The 26250-nt window shown below is 38.7% G+C and overlaps 1 protein-coding gene across 14 annotated transcripts in view; it reads left to right on the top strand.

The window, feature by feature from the left end:
• The window catches only part of foxp1b (forkhead box P1b), a 489011-nt gene that overhangs the window by 421479 nt on the left and 41282 nt on the right, over positions 1–26250 (top strand). For all 14 annotated transcript variants that reach the window (XM_060835708.1, XM_060835701.1, XM_060835700.1 and 11 more), the window contains 5 exons: positions 3614–3697; positions 15689–15890; positions 16076–16152; positions 16799–16900; positions 23791–23912. In XM_060835708.1, the coding sequence (XP_060691691.1) occupies positions 3614–3697; positions 15689–15890; positions 16076–16152; positions 16799–16900; positions 23791–23912 (587 nt within the window). The remainder of the gene's footprint in view (positions 1–3613; positions 3698–15688; positions 15891–16075; positions 16153–16798; positions 16901–23790; positions 23913–26250) is intronic.

Raw genomic sequence — 26250 nt, 5'->3', positions numbered from 1 at the left:
TTAAGGTCAGTGCACATTCAGTGAGTTGAATGGCCTTCTGCACTGGAGAGATTCTGTGAGGGCATTGATGGTAACAGCAGGAGGATGCACGCTGAGGGCGGACAGCAGTTTTGTGTTTTGAGAAGCCACAGTCAGATTCCTGGGACAGTGTCTCAGCATTTCTAGTAATTTGTTCGGAAAGCAGATTGCTAGATGGCTATACAATCTTGCAAAACATTTGAACATTGGCAGCGGAGCCATGATTGCAGCCATCTGTGCCTGCCAGACAACACGCTGAAATTGCACAACCATGCTCAGAGGTTGGGTGGTTTCTGCCTGTGCTGCAATGAAAACTGATACATCAGCCATCTGACTATTGCATGGCTGTGATAGCAACTGTTTTTGTAAAATTGGGTTCTTTAACATGTTTTCTGATAGGCCTGCCAGTGCACTTCGCACATCATGGTGCAAGACCATTAGCCCATTTCCAAACACTAGGCAATTATGCTACCTTCTGCATGGACCTTGTTTTCAAGCCACTAATGCCTGGTGACTCACCACATCCAGACTTAGTGTCAGTAACTGAGCTACTGACAGTATGTATGTTTTATTAAGAGACAGTGCTTTTCCTCTTGCACTTGATGTTCCTGTGCTATTGTTATGCGAGGTGGCAGTTCTTGGGTATCTGAAAGGAGAAAGGCAGTTCCAAAGAGGGAAAGGAGGAAAGCATGAGGTACTTTTCATTATCTGAAAGCAGTAAGTCAGTAGAGTTTGCGGGATCAGGAATCAGTGGGTTACGAGAATAAAAATTAAGTAGGAATGTACCGACATCTTCAATAGTTTCAACCATGCCATGGCCTCTCTTGTGCTGCTCCAATGAAACCAAGTACTGTTTTCTTTATCACAATCAGGAAATTCAGTTTTATCTGTCCCCCAGACCAGCTAATCCTGCAACAGAGAGGAAAATTGTAAGTGAGTTTGCAGTAATCTGTTTCAGCGATGTGGCTGCCATATTGAATGCTGGCAATATCTGTGAAGCTGGACTGTGAGGTTTGCAGTAGTTCTAAACATAGGGCGGTGCTTACCTCTTAGGAACAGGGAAGCCCTCTGTTCTTTCCCATCCCCTCCACGAATAGGCTTCCAGTGCAGCATTAGGAAATCTCAGAAGTATGCTCTCTGCCCAGTTGCACAATTATTTAGTGTTCTTCCTGGTCAGGATGTCTGTCCCAACCATTTTCTGCAGCTGTTGCAGCCTGAAAGTAACACGCCTTTAAGGGGTGTATGCTGGCTTTCAGAGCACAGAGTTAGTTTTAAATTGTGCACATCTCACATGAATCCAGACTCTGCTGAAGCATATATCCAATCAACAGCCAGTTTAGTACTGGGTGACTTGTTATTGTTCTTTAAATATTGCCTGCATTGGAAGCGGAGGATGCTGGTTAATCATGCATCGTGAACATTTTTGGCCCTTATCCAATTTTCCCTCTTCACATCCAAAACAATTCCTGAGAGCTTTGGGAAAGCATTGAGCAATTGTTTTATTTTGCAAACTGTGTGAACTTTAGACTGAGTGTGTCATTGCTCATCAGCTATTTTGTATCATCTTCACAATAGAACACGAAAAGTATCCTAAGAATAGAAGAAAACTAAGAGGCAAAACCAGAGAAAGGAATTTAAGACCACCACTAGCACTAGAGAAAAAGTAATGGAAATACGAATGAGCAACGAAAGAGATGGAAAGTAGGGAATCTTAGGACAGTTTGTTTAACATCAGTCATTGGGAAAAAAACCTGTTGTTTGGTTTTGTAAAAAGGAAATCGTGTTTAACAAACTTATCCAATTTCTTTGAGAATGTAAAGCAGGGTGGATTCAAACTTTTTATCAAAGTTTGAATTAGCAGCACGAGTACGCCATTTGACTCCGCAGGTCTGCTCTGGCATTCAGTAAGAACATGGTTGATCTGATTCTAATCTCCATTCCGCATTTATGCCTACGTCAAATAACTATTCATACCTCTGCTCACCAGTCAAAATGTACTTTACTCTGCCTTAAATTTATTCAAGGATAGAGGGAAGCCAGTGGATGTAATTTATCTGGATTTCCAGCACTCCACCATATTGAATGCTTTTTGGAAATAGCATTCAGTATGGAGCCAGATGAAAAATTATCACACAAAATAAGAACCCATGGTAATGGAGGCATTATATTAGCAATTATAGAGAACTTGCTAATTAACAGGAAACGATGACTCAGAATAAATGGGTCATTTTCAGCTTGACAAACTGTATCTATTGGAATGCCACAGAGATTAGTGCTGTTCCTCAACTATTTATTATCTCTTACTGACTTGGACGAAGGGACCAGTTATGTGAATGTACAGTTTGACAGGAAGAATAGAAGAGTAGAATGTTGTTCACATAGAGAAGGACAGAGACAGCAAAAATTCTGTAGTACAGACGGATCTGAATATCCTTGTGTGTCAATCACAAAACACAAGAATGCAGATACAACAAATATTTAGGAAGGTAAGCTAAATGTTGGTCTTTGCAAGGCACTCAAGTATAGAAGTAGGGAAGCTTTAGTCCAACTGTACAAGCGCATTGGTGTGACCAAATCTCATGTACAGTTTTTCTCACCTAACCTAAAAAGAGAGAGATTTTCATTGGAAGCAGTTAAGGAAAGGTTCACTCAACTGATTCTTGGGTTGAGTTTCTGTTACGTATAAAATTTAGGCATATAATCATTGAATTCTGAAAGAGAGATAAACCAGTTGAAATGTATAAGATTCTGAATGGGCTGAGAGGATGTTTCCCTTCATGAGGGTCTCTAGAACTCAGAAGCATAGTTTCAAAGTACCCTGCCATTTCAAAGTACATGAGGGTGAATTTATTTTCCCAGAAGGCTGGTACTGTTTGGCATTCTCTTCCTCAATGAGCAGTGGATGCTGGATCATTGTGTATTTTCAGGACTGCGTTAGACAGGTTTTGATCTACAAGTCCAGTGTTAAGGGAGACAGGCAGTAAAGTGGGGATCAGCTGTCACCTTATTGAATGGCAGAGATGTCTGGATGTATCAAATGGCCTTTTGCTCCTAATGCTCATTTTACTTTATCACCTTTCCTTCAACTTGTAAGATATTTTACTCTTTTCAGATGTTTAATTCATTCTTGGAATAGATGTAAATTGGGTAGTAATAGATATTCCTTACCCAATTCTGTAGAAAGTTTTGTATGATGTTCTTGTTCAATTAGTATACTCATCAATGTTGAATTTAATCTGCACCTAAAATCACCTTTTGATGTTTGATATTCTGGTGCTTTGCAAATGAATTACATAAAGTGATCCATATCTGTATGTATTTTGTCATGCAGATAGCCAAATGACCGATTCCTGCTCTTATTTCCTATGTTTATGTACAAGGTGTAAATTGGAAAGTAGAACATCTCAAATCTCAGCTTCTATTAAGCAACCAAATTGATTAATTGTTGACATAAAGGAATATGCAGCAGATGTCAAAGAAAAAAAATTGGGTTTGACACAGAGGCTGAAAGTTTTACTCAGGATGATTCATAAGTCCTCATTTTTCTTGATTGTTGTGGTTTTACTTCAGAAGCTAAAATGTTTTATTTCTTCAGCTTGCAAAAGACAAAGAACGCCTGCAAGCAATGATGACACACCTGCACGTGAAGTCAACTGAACCAAAATCTACTCCTCAGCCTGTAAGTAGTGATCTAAAAGCAAGGTGACAAATGCTTAGAATGATCAACCTACACACTTGCACCACAATTATTTTATTCTTTTCCTGAATATGGTTTAGACTAACTCTCCTGCTAACTTACTCTAACCTTTATTTTTGTTTTACGTTAATATTTTCTTCATGAATACCACTGACTCACAGTTGTAGACAGATTCAAAAGCTCATTCATTTTGGAAAAAATGTTCTAACTCTGGTCAGGAGTGTCAATCCTGCTATAAATGATTTATAGTCAACTAGTTTAGTAATATAGAAATATGAGCGTACAGGATGATTTAGCAAGTTTTATAGTACTATACGTAGTTCCCAACCAGAAGGTACTTTATTTACTTACCTACTGATTTGGTATTTAAAAATATCTGCTTTCAATACATGAATTGTATCTCCTCTTTCCTGTGTTACCATGTGGTGTGGTAAGCATTAAATCCTGCTGGTGCTCTCAATTTCAGTGATAAGTACTGATTCCATCCATAGTGGATTGTGGATGGTAATCTTAAGAAAAAAGCATTCACCCCTCCTAACTGAAGGAAACAAACATAAAAACAGCATATTCTTGTAGGGGAAGGGAGAACTTAAGACATTTAGAAGGAAAAAAAAGGTGAAAATACTACTGTTCATTCTTTTTTTGAAGATTTTTCTGATGCCTAAAATCAAGGAACTATGTTTGACCATTCCAAAGAATAAGGTAAATAAATAATGTGTAATCTAATAGCTATATGTACTATAGTTGTGCACTAGCATTCATACACACAAGCAGAGGGAAAGAACCTCTGTTTGGCCTAGATCAGGAAGGAAAACAAAAGACAGAAAGACCTAATAAGAATTTAGATAGAGTTCAATAAACTTCTAATAATGTTCATACAAAAATGTCATTCCACTTAACGTTAACAGGTAACAGTTTACATCATAATCATTATTCTGCTACAGTCCTGTAATTCTTTAAACGAACTAATCAATTATAATGGAAAGATTACCTTATTTCTTGCTTGAAACATGTATTATTCAGTCTCTGAAGGTACCCAGCCAACAGTATCATTCAACATCAATATGTGAGAATTAATTGAGCATGACTGGGCCTTTAGTTGCCACTTGCAACTTCAGTCAATATGTGTTGATGCAAGATAAGCTAGTGGCTCATCTGCACAGAGTAGTTGTTTCACAAATAACAGACTAAAATGATACACAGTGTACTCTTATATTAGTTATAATTAGAAAAACATATCATTTTGTTAATAATCAAAGATTTAATAACAAAATGTTCCAATGTTAGAAATAATCTGTTAAATGTGTTTTTTTTAACATGAAAATCTGATAGCTGCAAGGTGACAATTCACCATTAAACGTACATGTATTGAAAAAAACTACAAAAAAAATCAGCAGTAAAACTTGCCTTCCGCAATCATTGTTCCTTTTGCCAAATTCTTGCACCATAAATTAATTATGCTTATTTAGGTCTAACCATTCGAGAGAAAGCTGAAATGATTGGAAAACCAAGAACAGCCAAGAACAAAGTAAATACCCCAGATCAGAAGTGAGGCATCACAACAGACATTCCTTCCAACACACATAACCTTTGTGCTACTTACTCATTACCATGATTATTGCATGTGGGCCAGACCAAATGCACTGTTGAGTGCCTTTAGGCCTGCACAAGAGTTAAGTTTATCCAAGATGAGAAGGGTTAAATCTTGCCTGCAGTACATAACGCTGTGGAAGATGCTGGATATGACTGGGAAGGATTTTGAGCAGGATTATTTAATAATTGTGGAAAAGGGCAAAGAACATTCTCCAAAGTTACACAGGTGCCATTGTACCAGAGGAGAACGGGAGGAGAGAAGCCTTCTACCCACGGAAATCAGGAATAGTGAACTGGATATTGGGAGTTGGTACACACTATGGTTGTTACCACCAATGTAGCCCCAAGAATCTAAATGTAGTGCTGCGAGGTCAGTGATCTCACAGGTAGTCACAGTGAATAGATGCATCTTCAGGTGTGCACACGTGGCTGAATTCACCACACCTACCTATTCCACTTTATTCATGTACCAACATTATCTGTTGACCATGACCAACCTAGCTTCTCCTCATCTCCAGACTTAACACAACTGCATATATCACAGCCTGGAACCTTGCAAACATTTCCAGCTGTAACACCATGACAGGCATATCACCCAAACAGATCTGATCTTCAGCACACTTGCCCACAGGGTGACGTGGCGTTCAAGTGCAGGCAGCTGCTGAGACAGGAATAGGTAAATGCTTTTATACCGATGGAGGTGACCATGCTTTTTATAAATGAAGTGACAATGTATTATCCTGTGGTTGATGATGTTATTAAAAAAAATTAAAATTGGTGGTGTACTCATACCTAATCCTCTTGCCCAAATCCCACTCCCCCATCTCATTCCATAATCTTTTTCTGATTTACAAGTTAGAGTTGGTCTAAATACGCACCTTTTACTTTTCCCCTTCTCCAGTTATCACAAGAACATGAAGAGGAATAGGCAATAGAGGATAATAGTGATGAAACATCACCATTTGGTCTCACACTTAGTTACTAATATACTGACCTTTCATGTACTTCAGACAATACTGAAACACAACATTTGATCAGTCACCAGGTCTTAGTGGACTTCAATTGGAACAGAGGGAAGAGGTATGGTATGTGTCACAGAGAAGTCCGATGAAGACTTTGATGACCTACATGAAAAAGCTGATGGCTGCATTCAGAAATAAATGATAGGAGCATTGGTAGCCAACAGTTAGAGAACTTGGGAGGAGTCACACAGCCCTTGCATGAGGCCTGCCACAGAGCTTGGATCCCATCCTTTTTATCGCGGTGGAATTTCTTTAATGAATTTGTTTGATGCTAATTGAGAGGGTTGGCTGATGTGTTTAGGTTTGCAAAGCATGGGGTCAGTTCCCGTAGTTCAATTGACTTTACCATGAAGAACTCTTATCGACCTCTCCCCTGAGGTGTGGTGACCCTTAGGTTAAACCACCACCAGTTGTCTGTCTCTAATGAGAAAGCAGTGGTATGGTTTGGTACGACTATGGCAACCTGACGACTTGAGTCATTCCCTGGCATTTGTGTGGAGTGAACATTACTTGCCACTTGTCAGCCCTGACCTGGATATTGTCTGGGTCTTCCTGTATTTGAATGTGGACTGCATCAGTGTAAAGGCATAGTGAATACTGCAGTAATCAACAAACATCCCTACTCTGACCTTATGATGGTGGGAAAGTCATTGATGAAGCAGATGAAGATGGTTGGGCCTTGGACACTACACTGAGAAACTTCTGCAGAGATGTCCAGGAGCCAAGAATGTCTCCAACCAGCCGAGAGTTTGCCCTCTGATTCCCATTTACTCCATTTTTGCTTGTGCTCCTTGATGTCAGCCTTCATCATGCGCAGTACTGATGTCAAGGGCAGTCACTCGCTTCTCCTCTAGAATTCAACTCTTTTGTCCATGTTTGTAATGTGACCTTATTAGAATCCAAATTGGACATCAGTGAGCACATTATTGCTGAGTACGTGCTGATGGCACTGTTTTAGAGTGCAGTGCTGGAAACGCACAGCAGATCAGGCAACATCTGAGGAGCAGGAGAATCGATATTTTGGGCATAAGCCCTTCATCAGGAATGAGGATTTCCCTAATTTCTAATGAAGGATTTATGCCCAAAACATTGAGCCTCCTGCTGCTCGGACATTGCCTGACCTGCTGTGCTTTTCCAGCAGTACACTCTCGACTCTGATCTCCAGCATCTGCAGTCCTCACTTTCTATTGATGGCACTGTTGTTGACATCTTCCATTCTCTTCCTAATGATGAAAGGCTTTTCCGAGATGAAAGGCTGTATTTTTGAGGAAAGATTGAATAGTTTAGACCTATGCTCGCTAGAAGTTGAGAAGGAGGAGAGGAGATCTAATTGAGGTATAAAAGATGCTAAGGTGGTTTGTTGTGGTAAGCATGGAGATAATATTTCCCCTTGTGAGGCAACCTAGAAGGAGAGATCATACTTTTAGGCTAAAGGGTGGTAGATTTTTAAATAGCGATGAGGAGGAATTACTACACTCAAAGGATCACAAAGCTACGGAAGATTGTACTGGGGTGTTTGCATACTGCATAAATTTAAGGAGATGGATTGACAGAATTTTAATCAGGAAAGAGTTACGGGGAGTGAGTGGGAAAATGGAGTTGAGGCCATAGTGAAATTAGCAATGAACTGAGTATCAGCTGACCCTTGCAGCCTCACCCAAGAAGTATACCACTATTTGATATGGAAATTATTGCAATGATTAGTTGGTAAATAGATGTGAACTTAATTTTGCATATATTTTAAATATCAAAATACTCTGCCCCCTTCCCTCCCCCCGCAAGAAGACTATTAGCATACAACAAAAGTATTACCAAAATGGCAAATTCAGAACAATTTTTAATAAAATTCTAATAATATCTTTCAGTGGGCATTTTCAGTACAAATTTTAAAATGTAAGAGACAAGCTATCAAAAACTTCATTAATCCAGTTCAGCACTGTACAAGGGGGACCCCAACAAAGAGCTTGGTACATAGAATGTTGTGGAAGAACCTTTGACAGTAAATCGCATACTGATATATGCTGCACAAGTCAGGCCATGCAGGTACAGTAGGAAATCGTAAATGTGGTAGGATTCCTGAAACCTTGCCTCCTCACCCCCACAGTGCCCGTGAATGTCTACGTTTAGCTGAAGGACTTGCAGTGTTTGCTGTGTAAGCTGTTGGCACATAATGTTAGTGCAAGATTGACAGAGCATGGTTCTGTATGGCAAGATGGCTGTGTCCTTAACTGATCACTGCTGAACAGTAACGTGCAGCATGGCTTTGTGTCTGTACTAAAAGGCGAGGTGAAAGTGAAGATTTTAGATTAGATTACTTAGTGTGGAAACAGGCCTTGAGCCTGTAATTTCTGAATGAGGCAGCAGAGGAAGGTTGTGACACTTGCAGTGAACATCCAAGTATTGCAAAGTGACTAAATGTTACAAAAGAGGTGCATGATGCAGGAGATGAGTGACTGCCCCTGTGCACAAACAGCCTGGCAGCAGCATTGCAATACAAGATCTCCATGCATTCGGAAGTACAGCACTGAAGTGAGTTGGAAATGTGCCATGATGGTGTGGTGAGACTGCTGCATATCCCCTAGCAAACTCCATCCCTGAGGGTGGGGTGCAGGCAATTGCTGCTCATGAAACATGCCTAAGGTGCTGGTGACTGCTCATCAAAAGTGGTGTCCAGGAGAGCAAAGTATTGAGCCAGTTACCAACTCTGACTTTCGCTTCAGGAGCTGTCGCTGTCTAGTTTTTATCTGCCATGTGCTAGAATTGCAAACTGCACATAAATAAAGTGAGAAAAGTATGAATGAAACATGAATGAATGCAAATATGCCTATCATTACTAGGAGGAAAAAGTGAGAACTGAAGATACTAGAGATCAGAGTCAGAAAGTGGGTGCTGGAAAAACACTGCAGGTCAGGTAGCATTTGAGGAGCAAGAGAGTCAACATTTCGGGCATTAACCCTTCATCAGGAATTCCACTCAGGCCTTTCATCACATCCTAGTCAGATCCTCATCTTGCCACTCCAACTTTGGGTGGAAAACTGAAATCTTATTTTAATGACCAAGAATCTAATTTTTTTCGATCTCACTATATTTTCCCAACTGACTTGCTATGCCCATGTTGTTCAGGGGCTGGAAGAGTTCCACCCTTTGGGACTTAACAGTTTTGATGCTGATTTTTAAAATGCCCCATCAGGAAATGACTGAATAAATGAGACACTAAGGGGTTAAGATTTTATTAAACCGGAGAAGGTTCAGAAAAGATTTACCAGGAACTTGCCAGTGCTGGAGAATTTGAGTTATGAGGAGAGGCTGGTTAGGCTGAGGCTTTTTTCTCTGGAGCATAGAAGATTGAGGGTGACCTTAGGTTTGTAAAATCATGAGGGGCATAGATAAGGTGAACAGCAAAGGTCTTTTCCCCAGAGTGGGAGAGTTCAAAACTAGGGAGCGTATTTCTAAGGTGAGAGGAGAAAGATGTAAAAGGGACCGGAGGGGCAACTTTTTCAAACAGAGGTTGGTTCTTATGTGGAATGAACTGCCAGAGGAATTGGTGAATGCAGGTACAGTTACAACATTTAAAAGACATTTGGACAGGCACATGAATAGGAAAGGTTTAGAGGGATATAGGTCAAATGAGGGCAAGTGGAACTCGTTTAGTTTGGGAAACTTGGTTGTTATGGACTAGTTGAACCAGAGGGTCTGTTCATGTGATGTATGAATCTTTGACTGTATGACTTAATTGTACAGGGTGAAAGAAAACCAACTTGCATGTAACATTTCAAAAATAACTAAAAGCTATTGTGAATTGCAATATGCGATCTCAGAATATGTGGAGAAGTTCTATGAGGAAAAGGTCCAGTGTTTTCACTTTGAATAGTATGTAATTTAAAACAAAATTTGGATGCATTAGATCCAGGACATGATAATCTTTTTCATAAAATGGATTTTGCCTTGATAGGCAGTGACTTTCAAAATGATGTTTTCCACTCCATGATACATGAACCAAATGCGCAAACTCCAATCAGAAACGTAAGACGGTTTACAGAGTAACTTTCCTGACACAGTTTGTTAGTGCGACTGCATGAACAGCTACTATATGTTTTGAATTGGGAAAGTGAGGCAGGTTCTGCCCTTATACCAACCCTGTTCCCATGATAAATCAAGTAGTCTCGTACATTGTCGTGCTCTTTCTCACATTTGCCTCAGAGATGTTGTTAGCTCACCCAACCAAGCCAAGTGAATTTGAGAAAGAGACCATGCTCAAGATTCAGAACTGTCCTGGCTCTGCTTGTGAATTAAGCAGGGTAAATTCGATGCTGCAAGACACGATCAGAGGAGCATAAATTGGGAGCATAGGCTGTCAGGGAAGGATGTCGTTGAAATGTGGAAGTTTTTCAAGGAACAGATACGACGTATCCTTGATATGTATGTACCTGTCAGGCAGGAAAGAGATGGTCGTGTGAGGGAACCTTGGTTGACGAGGGAGGTTGAATGTCTTATAAGGAGGAAGAAGGAGGCTTACATAAGGTTGAGGAAACAAGGTTCAGACAGAGCGTTGGAGGGATACAGGATAGCCAGGAGGGAGCTGAGGAAAGGGATTAGGAGAGCTAAGAGAGGGCATGAAAAATCTTTGGCGGGTAGAATCAAGGATAACCCCAAGGCCTTTTATGCGTATGTGAGAAAAATGAGAATGACGAGAACGAGGGTAGGTCCGATCAAGGACAGTAGTGGGAGACTGTGTATTGAGTCGGAAGAGATAGGAGAGGTTTTGATTGAGTACTTTTCTTCAGTATTTACAAATGAGAGGGACCGTATTGTTGAAGAGGAGAATATGAAACCGACTTGCAAGCTAGAGGAGATACTTGTTAGGAAGGAAGATGTGTTGGGCATTTGAAAAACTTGAGGATAGACAAATCCCCCGGGCCTGACGGGATATATCCTAGGATTATGTAGGAAGCAAGAGAGGAAATTGCAGAACCGTTGGCAGTGATCTTTTCATCTTCACTGTCAATGGGGGTGGTGCCAGGGGACTGGAGAGTGGCAAATGTTGTGTCCCTGTTCAAAAAGGGAATAGGAATAACCCCAGGAATTACAGGCCAGTTTGTCTTATTTTGGTGGTGGGCAAAGTAATGGAAAGGGTACTGAGGGATAGGATTTATGAGTATCTGGAAAGACACTGCTTGATTAGGGACAGCCGGCACGGATTTGTGAGGGGTAGGTCTTGCCTCACAAGTCTTATTGAATCTTTTTAAGAGGTGACCAAGCATGTGGATGAGGGTAGAGCAGTGGATGTATTGTACATGGATTTTAGTAAGGTATTTGATAAGGTTCCCCATAGTAGGCTTATGCGCAAAGTCAGGAGGCATGGGATAGTGCAAAGTTTGGCCAGTTGGTTAGAGAACTGGCTAACCGGTCGAAGTCAGAGAGTGGTGGTAGATGGTAAATATTCAGCCTGGAGCCCAGTTACAAGTGGAGTTCCGCAGGGATCTGTTCTGGATCCTCTACTGTTTGTAATTTTTATTAATAACTTGGAAGAGGGAGTTGAAGGCTGGGTCAGTAAATTTGCAGACGATACGAAGATTGGTGGAGTTGTGGATAGTGAAGAGGGCTGTTGTCGGCTGCAAAGGGACTTAGATATGATGCAGAGCTGGGCTGAGGAGTGGCAGATGGAGTTCAACCCTGTCAAGTGAGAGGTTGTCCATTTTGGAGGGACAAATAAGAATTCGGAATACAGGGTTAACGGGAGGGTTCTTAGTAAGGTTGAGGAGCAGAGGGATCTTAGGGTCTATGTTCATAGCTCTTTGAAAGTTGCCACTCAGGTGGATAGAGCTTGTAAGAAGGCCTTTGGTGTATTAGCGTTCATTAGCAGAGGGATTGAAGTCAAGAGTCGTGAGGTGATGTTGCAGCTGTATAGGACCTTGGTATGGCCACATTTGGAGTACTGTGTGCAGTTTTGGTTGCCTCATTTTAGGAAAGATGTGGAAGCTTTGGAGAGGGCACAGAGGAGATTTACCAGGATGTGGCTTGGAATGGAGAATAGGTCGTACGAGGATAGGTTGAGAGTGCTAGGCCTTTTCTCATTGGAATGGCGAAGGATGAGGGGTGACTTGATAGAGGTTTATAAGATGATCGGGGAATAGATAGAATAGACAGTCAAAGACTTTTTCCCCGGTACAACAGAGTGTTACAAGGGGACATAAATTTAAGGTGAAGGGTGGAAGGTATAGTGGGGATGTCAGGAGTAGGTTCTTTACCCAGAGAGTGGTGGGGGCATGGAATGCGCTGCCTGGGGGGTGGCAGAGTCAGAATCATTGGTGACCTTTAAGCGGCAATTGGATAGGTACATGGATGGTTGCTTAAGTTAGGACAAATGTTCGGCACAACATCGTGGGCCGAAGGGCCTGTTCTGTGCTGTGTTGTTCTATGTTCAATGTTCTTTGAATGACAGCCTTTTAATGACATATGACGTGAGTGTTGAAAAAGTAGTTTGGGCAAGGATAATACAGTGCAAGTCATACATCACTTGAACTAAAACAGCCACATATGTAGTATTATAATGTTACAATCCTTTTTTAGTTCTCAAAATGGAACTTCTAAAGTAGAGAAACAATAGCCTCATAAGGTATTCCAGTGACCAAAGCATAAATTTTGTACCATTGTACATTTTTACAGATCACACCCATGTACAAAAATGATTTGGTTTTTAAATCTGTATTTCAAGTCAGAGTAAGGATTAAACTCTCAACATTATATATTCTATTAAAAGAAAGATTTTTTTAAAACAAACATGAAATATAACTCTCTAGATTTTGATGCCATTTTATGTCAACAGGCTGAAATGTCTTTATAAATGGGAGTGCAGAATACTTGGCAGTTACAGTTCAGAGTATCAATTGAGCACACATTGTTTTGTTATAAATATTTTGCTTTATAAAATTGAAATTTATGTGGCAATTTCAATTGGCATCTCAACACAAAATATCCTGATAGTTAACCTATATTCCATAATCAGTGAGTTTGAGCTTGCACACTTGGTAACTTAGTAATTATTTTCTGATGACGAACAGAATAACCCGTACAATTGATAAATATTAATATTGTCTTATTACCAAGGAGAAGTGGGCTCTGATGATTAATCATTGTGCTGGGTAACAGATGTCAGAATGTGAGCATACTGTTTATTAGCAGAATTATGCATCATTAAGTGTTACCTTTAAAGCAAGCTGAGAATACCAATTTTTGTTGTTGAGAGATTTCAGTTTGCAAATTACTGCTTCATTCAAATCTGGCAGGTTACAGACAGACAAGCATTAAATGTTGAAAATTGTAGCATGTTTCCATTAGCTGTTGTACATTTCTTATTTCACATAGTTAATCATAAAAATAATATCTATGGCAACAGTAAAAATAAATACTTGCCAGGGATTTATGAACAGTTCAAGGCACTTCTAAACCTGTTCACCACCACCTAGCAGGTGATCAATATAAAAATTAATATGTTTGCCTTACAGAACTGTTTCAGTTGCAGAAAGAAATATGCAGTGCCTGTTGTCTGAAGGTTAATAGATTTCCAAATTAAATTTGCTAAATTAGTGGAAAAAGGTCTAGTATGATAAATACCCGAGTTTAAGTTGACTTATATAATTCTAATGGAAAATGCAGTCCAAGATACACCCTAAAGATGCTAAATTTGAAAAGGTTTTCAAGCAGCTTAGAAATTTATTCTTTTAAGAAGTGTGACCAGTTTTATGTCAAAAGGTCTCATTTTAAAAGCTTGTTAAGGATAGTGTGTTAGAAAAAAATATAAATGTCAAATCCAAAGAAAAAAGTGGTGCTGCTCACTGTCTTGAAAATAGCAAGAGGATGAGGCCATGCTTCAGTTTCCTGGCTGTCTGTAATGACTTTTTTCTAACCTTGGCACATAATCAGCAGCTGGTTGAAATAAAAAAAACAAGTATTCTTAAGTATTGTTGGATCATATTCTTAAATATTTAGCATTGGACATTTGGGTTCCTAGACTTTTATGTCACTGAACACAACAGCATCATATTGTACTAACAACACATTAACTATTCTTTTACTGGGGCTGTAGCCATTATTAAAAAATTACAGCTTTTGTCCTTATTTAAATATGTATTAGTCTTTTTAAAGCCATGTTATGAAGACTATTTTTATTTGTTTTTGTAGATAACAAATCTCAAGTTTATATAATTACATCATGCTTCCATAATCTTAATATTTGATAGAGGACAAGGCTTGTGATTAAAATTTTATTTACTGTGCAATGAACCAAGTGATCTAAAAGAAAGCCAAATAGCTTGAAAATTACAAGACTAAACCATGTCTGTTTGCCTTTATAGTTCTTCACTTGTGTTTGGAAAGGTTATTTAATAGACCTGATCTGTGATGGAATTCTGTAATTTTGTGGTGTTTTAAAGTAAGCAAGTGCATAACCTCCAGATAATGACTATTAGCAGGACTCTGGTAATTGGAGAACTTGTGAACAAGGAGGTGCAGAAAGGTGAGGTGTTAAACATGGGTGATACACTTTTCACCTGAACCCTTCTGCCTCCATTGCTACAGCAGGCTGAGTCTCATCAGCAGTAATTGATGCCAGTATCAAAAAAAATTGAAAAGTGACACTTCCAAAGCAATTGACAGAGTTGACATTCCATTAATTTGTTAACGCAATTCACAAGTGATTGTCACAGATGAAACACCTTTCCCCATGATGCCCGTATTGGTGCTTTCCTATTTCACTGACTTCAGTCATATTTAATTTGGAAACACTTCCTTTGGCAAATTAGCAATTAGAACAATTTTGTGGAAATACGTATATGTGTCATTAGTTTTCTCAAAATTAATAGCAAGTACAGAGGTCAGTCTGAAATTTTCCAGTTGACTGGAGTGCCTCTGTTGAGATTTGGAGCTGGTTTGGAATGGCTGCAGCTGCAAGCTAGGACAGAACAGCTGCTTACAACCACTGTGGCTTCAGAGCTCCACTTTAATTAGTTTACCTCATAGCTATTATTGCTAATATCACTGCCTCCTCCTCAAAAAAATTACTGTTTCGATAAGAATTCTTCAGACATCTTGTGTCACTATAAGTTGATGATGGGGTCAGTTTGATGTAGCGCTTAATCATTTGATCACCTCTATAAGCATCTCCTAATTAGAGTCCTTTCAATACAATTTCATCTTTTAATTAGCTCTGAGATTGTCTGCTTCCTCTGTAGCTTATTAGTAGCAGCACAGTGGTAGGTGTGATTCACACTGTTATTTGTCAAGCCTATTAAAGTTTTCCCCTTTTATTTCCTTTTTTTTCCACCATTACCCAAATCTCATCCTCAATCTATCTTTGTAGCTGAATCTGGTATCGAATGTCACGTTATCAAAGACTGTATCTGAGGCATCTCCACAGAGTTTACCTCACACCCCTACAACACCAACAACCCCCATTACCCCCGTCACACAAGGACCCTCTGTTATTACCCCAACCAGCATGCATAGCATGGGACCCATCCGGAGACGGTACCCTGACAAGTACAATGTGCCAATATCATCAGGTAGGACCTTTTTTGTTCCTGTATTCATTGGTGCTTTTAGCTTTGGCTTTGTAATTATTATCTGATGCAAGGCTGCTTTTAAAGTTCTAATGAGAATGTGTCAACTTTAGCTCTTTTTTGTAATGCAACTTTAAAGCCTTTTCTCAGTATATCAGACTTTAATAAACATCTATGGCTATCTACAGACATTGCTCAGAATCAAGAGTTCTACAAGAATGCAGATGTTAGACCTCCTTTCACATATGCTTCATTAATAAGGCAGGTGAGTATAACTCTTTAATTTTGAAACCAGTCTTGATATTCACATACTTAACTAAGAGCTCAATTTTGTCACATACTTAAGTCCATGAAACCTGATGTGTAAATTGACAAGCAACAAATAATAAATTATGACTGTACTCAAAATGTTGAAGCATTCTAAATATTATGCATTGTTCTGTAGTTACTGTTTCACTTTAATAGAAATGCATGATTAAAGGAAATTAATTTAGTCACTATGAAAATAATCCAGTCGAGGTCTCTTAAAGCTAAAGTCACCATAGTCCCAAAGGACCATCGCGCTTTTCTCACCTCAGAGGGAGATGACTGGTGGTGACTTTAACCTTAGGGTCACCACATCTCAAGTGAGGGGAGAGATTGTGAATGTGGGACTTTCATAGTAATCTCAGCTGGTGCAGAAATTGAACTTGTGCTGTTGCCATTACTCTGCATAATAAATCATCCAACTGAGCTAATTGACCCCTAATATCTTTAATAGAACTCACTTTTTTATTTATCTGTGTTAAAACACATTGTGTTGAAATCGGGTAATTTACGAATATGAATCTATTTGTATTATGTACATATAATTCTGTTGATTAATAGAAACAGCAATCATTATCATATCACCAACTGTATTTTTGTCTCAGGCAATTCTTGAATCTCCAGAAAAGCAGCTAACACTAAATGAAATATATAACTGGTTTACACGAATGTTTGCCTACTTCAGACGCAATGCAGCTACATGGAAGGTAATTAATTATAGTTTAAAATGAAACTCTAAAAGAATTTCTTGTTTTAAAATCTCAGTATTCCAGGTACTCTGTTGTTCAAAGCAAACAAAACGTTGCTTCTGACTTTAGGGTATTTATCTCACATTTTCAGCTATCTAAACACATATTCTGTGACTCATAATTGAATTCCTGTCTTCAATAGAAGATGATGAAAGAAATGCAATAGATGTTGTCGCCACAGTCTTTATTATATTTTATTTATAATAAACATGTAACACTGCTAGTATTCCACAATACTGGATATTCATGCTGTCACCTGAACTAAATATTCAGGCATGATCGACTAATTAGATGAAAGAATGGCTGTTTGCCTTGCAATGCAAACAGAAGATGCAGTATTTGTCCTTGTGCTTCACGTCCTCTCCACATGCCATAGTTCATTTCCATAGTCTGTACTTGCACAAGTGTTGCAGCTGTGCCTGCTCATCTGGAACCTGTAAAATGACGGAAGAAGATATCAGCCCAGACCTTCCAGTCAGTGGTGATGCTGCGGCCATTGCTGCCGACTGTGCAAATCACTACACCTTTATTTTGTTGTGTCCTCCCAGTGCAGACCTCCTGGCCGGTCTGCAGTAGTGACGCATCAGCACAACCATCCATGGAGGATGGGGTACGTGTTTAAACACCTCAGATATTTTCAATGCATTAGTAACTAGATGGGTGTTGTGAGTGGTCTGGGGCAGTTAGGGTTTGGCAGTCGGGTCAGGGATTTGTAGGCATTTGTGCTAGGTTGGGGTGGATAGTTGGGACAGGGATATCAGGGGGATGGATACTCAGGTCTAGGGGGTAGTTTGGGTGTGCAGTGTGGTTGTTGATATAAGCTATTAATCACTGACTTGTATCTTAAATAGCATAACAGTTCTATCTGGGTGAATTGTATCTATCTAGCCCAAAACCCCAGCACTGAGATCAATAAAAGAGGCATTCACAGAGGATCCTGGGTAGTCCAAATCAGCCTATCAGAATTTTAAGCTTCCCAGCAATTACAGCACTTGTATGTGCATAAGGATTTCTGAACAGCTCTAAACGGAGTTCTTCAGCATTCACCACTGTTCTACCAGAAAGTCTGGCTCATTAGGTTAGTGCAGAACATATAGTTTATTTGGAAAAGCTTTAAGCAATCGCTGTAAACACATAACTTACCAGCTGCATAAGGTCAACAGAAAGGGGACCTCTGTGTAATATTTTCACAAGTAGTGGAGCTTTGGGCTTGCCAACTTAAAGTAGAGTGACTGGTAACTTTAGTATTCCAATATACAGAGCAACCTCGATTATCCGAAGGACATGGACGGGCATAGTTTAGCCAAGCTTTGGGACCTTGCAATCTTGCTGGATAGTCTGATATTCAGATAATCAAATGCTGAATAATCGAGGTTCCTTTGTATTAACATTGCTCCATTTTATTTTAAAATAATAGAGTATAATGCTACTCTTGCTTACGCTGACTCTGGAATCCATGACTCCAGGAATGCGCATAAGAGAACATATAAGGACACAAGAAGCAGGAGTACTCCATCTGGCTCTTCAAGCCTGGTCCGCCATTCAATAAGATCATGGCAGATCTTTTTGTGACCTCAACTCCCCTTACCCACCCTTTCACCATAACCCTGAACGCCTCTGCTGTTCAAAAAATTATCCAGCTTAGCTTTAAAACATTTATTGAGGAAGCCTCAACTACTTCACTGGGCAGGGAATTCTGTAGATTCATAACCCTCTGGGTGAAGAAGTTCCTTCTCAATTCAGTCCTAAATCTGCTTCCCCTAATTTTGAGGCTATGCCCTCTTGTCATAGTTCACCCACCAGTGGAAACGTCCTCTCTCTATTTCTATCTTATCTAGTCCCTTCATAATTTTATAATTTCTATCATTCTTCTAAATTCCAATGAATACAATCCCAGTCTGAAAATCTCTCATCATGAGTTATTCCCCTCAGCTCTGGAATCAACCTAGTGATCCTCCTCTGCACCCCCTCCAGTGCCAGTGCATCCTTTCTCAAATAAAGAGACCACAGCTGCACGCAGTACTACAGGTGTGGCCTCACCAGCATCCTATACAGCTGCAACATTACCTCCCTGCTTTTAAACCCTTTAGCAGTGAAGGACAAAATTCCAACTGCCTTCATATTGTTCACAGAAAGGGCTCAAGATAAACTGATACAATAAACAGTTCCACTATATCTTTCTATGTTATTGCTAATAATTTCATTGCCCTACATTCATAACCTAAAGTACCAGAGCTCATCCCTCCAGTCTGCTGAGAGTGAATGAGTGATTAACCATTGTTAGTAATTGGCTAGCTCCCTGTGGTTGATGGACAGTTGTGGCTAGGTGGCTTTTCAAGACTGAATGGCTTTTGATACCTGGCTGATTGCAAATTGGCTGGTTGACTAGCTTTCCAGGTATTCGCAGCTCAGTTATTTCTCACTGATCCAACAATACTGCTGGTTCTGATGTATTATGTAGTTTTTTTTGCATGTCATGAACTAATGTATATTCCAAACACTGGGAATGCAAGTAATCCTTTTTTAAGGGATGTGCTCCCAGCTCTCTCGGAAGCTAAATTTCAGAATGGCAAGCATTATATATTTTCTTGTAGCAGCACTGGCTGTATCTATTTTTCTTTTTGTCTGTAATTGTTAATTCTTTGTCTTTTACATGTTCTCTAGGATCTTTTGTTTTTTTTTAGTACCTTCTCTGTTAACTTTACATTCCTTTTTTTTGAACATATCTTTCAGAAAAATACTAACTACCATTCTGTAAAGCTTTAGTTCTGATTTTCTTTCCCTTATTTTTGCACACTCGATTTCTGCGAGAGGCCACCTGACTTCTCTACATCATATGTATTGTCTCTGTTTCCTTTTCTCCATCTCTTTCGTGATTCACTTTCCTTTATACTTTGTGGAGAACTTGAAGCCAGTTTGAGTTTAGGATGCACTTGATCCCTAACCGAAGTCAGGCCCAAACTCTGTGCTGTTAACCCATTGCAAACTCACTCGCTGCTGCAGCTAGTGCTCGATGCAGAATAAACTTAATGCTTCACTCTACATCTGATTCCGTTAGGTCATGAGGTCAATTCTGTTATTTGAACAACGTGCAAAATTACAGCAAAAAAAGCAAAAAAAAACCAATTCATCATTCAGAAACTGTTCCCATTTCCAATTATGCAGAATCTAGCCATAAGTTTAGTGCTCTTCAGCGTACATCTAGCCTGAAAGGTGATTGTCACAGATAATGGCTCAGAAATTTTTACCACAAATAAATTAATAATGTTGCATAATAAATATGTAGTTCTTACACAATTATAATTGGAAAATAATGGATTGATAATAGGAATTGACTATTATGTGAAAATAAAGGCATCACTCATACTTGTGGAATATTTTGCTCTGCTATATGAATATCTACATTGCAATCAGATGTTTGCTTCATAATAGAAGTAAAATCATATAAATATGTTTTTAAAAATCAGATTAGATAATGGAAATTTTTTTAAAGTAACTGTAGGGTAAATCCCTATTTTGTTTCACAAGAGTTGGAAAGTTTTTGTTTACGTCCTACACGACCAAACAACTAATTTTAGGAGCTTCACTTAATTCACTTGACATATTTAAAGGCCAGAATTTCTTTTGTTCCTTCAAAATTATACAAAGGAAGTCATTATTGCATGCCATAGAGCAGATGAGTTCAGCTGCATTCACTTTCCTGCATTGAGTTAGTAAACAAATGAATAATTAAATGTTAGATGCTGTGTCTGCAATTTACATGCATTTTCAGGCGGTAAGATTATTTTACAAGTTTCTGAAGATACCTGAGAGCAAATGTTTAGCTTCTCTTTCAGAAGGAAGATTTATCTTAAGCATACATGGTTTTTCAGATACCTCTTTGAATGTCCTTACTGTAATTCTTTGTCAGCCTGCTACACAGTGCATCTTAACATTACAGGAAATGTCCCTGACCATTTTCATACATTGCTACCAAGTGGCCATGGACACATGATAGAAAAGAAGTTGAACAATTCCAGCTTCACTATCTGCACGGTGTTATAGATATAGCTTGGTAGGACACAATCACAAAAGATGTAACCCTCTCTGAATGAAAATATCCAACTTTGTTAGCATTCGTCAAACAGAGGTGATGTGATTGGCTTCTGTACACCCACAGGATAGACAACAGATACATACAAAGGGATCTTCAGTGTCATGAGTTAGATACAGCCAGGTGACCTCTGGGGTGCCCAAACCTCCACTTCAAGGATATTTGCAAGAGTGACAAAAACTTTCATCATTGCCTTTGGGATGACTGTTGGCATCAGAAGTAAATGCAGACACCTATGGATTGGCATGCACCACCATGACTACCAGTGGCTTTGCATCAAATGCGAGCATGAAATAAAACCCCATTATGTCACCTGAAAGCTTCATATTCAATTTTTTTCTCAGAACCTGCGTCTTTAAAGTTTGGCCTACTTCAGCAATCAGCTAAAGTGTTCCATGTAAAGCCACACATTGTGAATTGGATTTGTTTGCTTTATGTTGATCATCTTTCATAGATCTAACGATGCCAGAAAACAGAATGGCTATAACACATCCTCTAGGGAAAGGATGAGTTTGACTGACAATTAAAATTCAGATCTTTAACTAAGTAGCTGGTCATCCCTGACTTTTAATATTAATTAAAACTGTGATGAAACTACCCTTCAGTAATTATTTGTGCCCTCACACATGTAGTGCTGTCAATTTAGTCATTTCTTAAATACTAAATATTGCTTATGTAAAATAAAGTAGCCCCATTTTTACTTTGTATTTTTGCAGCCTGCCTATTTGTGTAAAAATGCCACTTGTATCATGTAAAGATTGTATACCTTATTTAAATGACATGGCAGATTTAGTCCATCTTCAACTTGTCAGATCTGCAGCTGTGACTTTGACAAGTATCAGCTCAGTAGATTCATTCAACTCTTTAACAGAATGCTGCACCAACTGCTGACAGTCCTTCCGTGGGGCACATTTTAGTGGTGAACATTCATCTTCCCTACTGTGACTCAGTCCTGCATGGCAGCAAAAACACAGAATTGGTTAGTTATGTATAAAAGTGGCTTCCATCTATTTATGAATAGCTAGCCTGAATATAAATAGTCTGTGAAAAGAAAATATATACACACACACACACACACACACACACACACACACACACACACACACACACACACACACACACACACACACACCTTCAGTAATAACTTGTGATCCTTTCCTTTAAACATACTGCTATAAGGAAAGAGCCCCAACTGGTTCTGACAAGTCAGAAGCAACCTCTGTTTACTTTAGTCATGTATTATTTAATTAAGAGTGGAATATGGCCTAACAATTAGGTTGTAGCGCTGCAAGGTTATGGGTAAGGTTTTTGTAGGACAACTCAAAATGAGTGATGTGACAGTTATTCTAAAGCAATAACTTGGGATGGAAAGAACTGAGACTTTTTGAGTCATTTCATTTTGTTTTAAGTCTTTGGTAAGTGAATTAAATTTACTAAATAGATTGATAAAAAGAGATTGCAGAACATTGCTACATTTTCAAACTATGACTGTGTAATGCACACTAACTGATCTTAACATTAGATGTATGAACAAATGACAATGCTTTTACTTTATCCATCAACAATAAGAGCTTTGTCTATCTAGGCATGTTTTGAATATTAATATATTGGCATTATAGTCAACCTTGCGTGACATGGTACATAAACATTGCTTCCCAATCTGGTGAGCAACATTAAAGTCCAGTTCAAATAACCTTTGAAGGCTATTGGATCTTGAGTAAAATTAGTCTGGCCAAGTTAATTACCTGCTCACAATGATCTTGAATTCTGCTCTAAATTGGTAATGAGTTGTTCAGTGCTAAATAAAAATCAAAAGAACTGAGGATGCTGTAAATCTGAGACAAAAACAAGAAATTGCTGGATAAGCTCAGCAGGTCTGGCAGCATCTGTGCAGAGAAATCAAAGTTAACGTTTCAGGTCAAGTGACCTTTCCTCAGAACCTGATGCTTCTCTCCACATGTGCTGCCCAGACCTGCTGAGCTTATCCAGCAATCTCTGTTTTTGTCACCAGTTGTTCAACATTTGCAAGGATAGACCACTTGGTTAATGTAATTTGAAAAGAAAAGCATTTCTTCAAATTGTTATTTAAGTTGCATTATTGGAACAATAATAGGGACCCATAATGCAGTTTGAATGACTTGCTACTTAGGCGTCAGCTCCCGAAGAGCTCCGAAATTAGTCTGAATTAGCAAATTAATATAAGTTCATGATTCTTCTACCTTTACAAGTTTCCTGAGTTCATACATCATTTTGCTTATCCCGAAGAGGTGTAGTAGTATATTTTGTGACCACCAATGCTATAAATAATCAGAAATAGTAATTTAAACTGCATATTCAGATTCCCCTTTACATGCTGATTCCTAATCCCAGACATTGAATGGAAACTATTGCTGTCTCATGCATTGTCATTTCTTTTGAATTTGATAAAAAACATGTACAGGAAAAATAGATTGTCTGTCTGTTACAGCATTTGGAATTGTCACAGTGGTTAACAATGAACCATGTAAGCTTTACTTTTTGGCTCTAGGGAAATGGCACATATACATACCTTTTCCATAAATTATCCAATTAAAGACCAAAGACTTAATTTTTAATGAAATATGGTTGCTTGGCAAGAGACTGCCATTATTGGTACATTTTCATCAGAATTGAATTCAATGCTTTTTTTTTAGCCTGGCCTTGGCAACATTTACAATTTATACTTCCTTCCTTTTAGATACAATATTGAATGTTCTCTTCTTTGTACTTACTATAGAATGCAGTGCGCCATAATCTTAGTCTTCACAAGTGTTTTGTTCGAGTAGAAAATGTTAAAGGGGCAGTGTGGACAGTGGACGAAGTAGAATTCCAAAAACGAAGGCCACAAAAGATCAGTGGGTATGTCCACCATGTTTGATTGCTTGAAAATCCTAGCATAGCTAGCTCCCATGTAGTTTAACCTACAGCTAATGGCTGCTTGCAGGTGATGGAGGGGAGGGTGTCGCTTGGTTATATTCTTGCTATCTAGGAAATGTGGGGCATGGAAAGCAAGTGCTTTGTCACAGGGTCCTTTCCCCTTGTTTTCCAGTCTGTGTATGCCATGGTGCCCACCCTGTGTCCTTTCCATCTGCTTGCCTAGTGTTCTGCATCATATGCTTCTGCTTGCAGGCTACACATATTAACCCCACAAACCATTTGCTTATTTCATTTTTTTTTCTCCTTTCCCTTACCCAACCCTTGTGTGTGATTTTTGTTGTCTCCCAAATCCTATTACCCTTGTTTGTCTTTTCCATCGCATCTGCTTGACTGCTGCTATAATCCCAGGGTGCCATACGCACCAATTTGTCACTACATAAGTGCTTTATCAGAGTAGAGGATGAGTTTGGGTCCTTTTGGACTGTTGATGATGAAGAATTTAAACGCGGTCGCCACATTCAACGAGGCCGTCCTCGAAAATACTACCCTGATGAAAGCTTTGATGAACAGTTTGCACAGTAAGAGCTTTTGCTTGCTACTATTTTGCTTCTGCTTTGCATTGCATGGTTACCATCTATCAGATTGCCCTGAGTTAAATATGAATAACTGTTTCTGTACTGTAGTGTATGTTGTTGCATTAAATTTGATGATCCTGTTATTGACCAAGTTGCAGTTTATTCAAAGTGCAGTATCTCTGTAATAAACCAGGCTCTATTTTAGAAATCTTTCCAGTAATTGGTTAAAGGGAAGGTTCAGGTTACATCATGAAATTTTGTTCCAAACTCAGCTCATTATTAGTACTGTTCCCCATTATTATTTGCACAGTATGATCTCAAGGTTCTAAACAATAAGAAGCCATTCTTATGAGAAGCTGTTAAGGATCTGAACAACTGAGTTTTGGGATAGAAGGAATTTAGCCTTTTGGCTTTTATGGGCAAGACAAAATAGTCATCTGAATGGCTGTTGACACATGATCAGATCAGGGCTATGTAGATAAGCAAGACATTAAATTATCAAAAGATATCATGAGTGCGATGTACTTCACACGTTTCAACAGGTACCAAATACTCATCATGTAAAATGCTGCACAAAGCTTTCAATTTTTGTATTATTCCACTTCAAATGTGAAAAATAACAATATATTATGCAGTGTCACTTTCACCCAGTGCCAGGGTTCAACAATGGTATAATTCAAACGTAGATCAAAGAGACATAGCCTTTATCCATGTTACCCACCATAATGTACGAGGTAAATAAAGAATTAAAATACTAAATTTACCAACTAATCATGATGAAAATTCAACAATTCATGAAGCAGAGACTTTCCCACTACCATACATGTGCATCCATTGATCTGCACTTATACGCAACTTTGTACATTAGAACTGTAAGTCTTAAAATAAATTCTGTACAAATTCATTAATTTCATTGCAATAAAGAGCAGATTATAAATAACAATTTCCGATCAAAGTTTTAACATACTGTGGGAAATAATGTTTTTCAGCTGTTTGCCCCATGCAACTACATATCATTCAATGCATTAGTGCTTATTTCCAGAACAGCTGGTCAGGAGAAAGGGAGAAATTGCGGAAAGATTGAATCCTGGAATAATCTGGCATTTAAAATATTGAAGTCCTAATCAAGTGTACTCCTCCAGGATGCAGTAACATTTATTGTCAGTTACACCAATTCTAATCCAGCTATTGCTGAAGCTGTGTAGGATAGTGGAGGACTTCACTTTGAAGGAAGACAAACTGTTAATGGAAGATCTACTATTACATTTCGTTATATATCTGTAAGATTCCACAACACACTCACTGCTGGGTGAGTAATGTGGTCACTGTAGCAGAAGGTCTAAATAAAGGTAGGCAGGGGGATCTAGGATGTGATATAAATTGATGGTGACCAAGGAATAAATTCTTATTTGAAAAGATGATTAGAGTAAGATGATAACATGAACCTTCTCTTTAATATTTTTAAATCTTTATTATGTACAATCAGTCCATTCCAAACAGTGAAAAAATACTCTGCCTCTGCACATATTTCAACTATGAACATAAAAATGTTTTGTGACCAGTCAATTACAAATGAGACTGTTGTGATAATCTAATTGTTTCAAACTTGAAGAGAGGCTTCTTATTATCTGACCATTTTTATCTGTATTCATTTTTTTGAAGTTGTAATTCTGGCTCAGTAGTAAATTCACTGCATGATACACCAATTAGACAAAGAAGGCCCTGAATCAGCTGCTTAGTCTCTA

The sequence above is a fragment of the Hemiscyllium ocellatum genome, chromosome 14 (genome assembly GCF_020745735.1).
Source record: "Hemiscyllium ocellatum isolate sHemOce1 chromosome 14, sHemOce1.pat.X.cur, whole genome shotgun sequence".
NCBI classification, from domain to species: domain Eukaryota; kingdom Metazoa; phylum Chordata; class Chondrichthyes; order Orectolobiformes; family Hemiscylliidae; genus Hemiscyllium; species Hemiscyllium ocellatum.
This window is presented reverse-complemented; position numbering and strand designations above follow the sequence as displayed.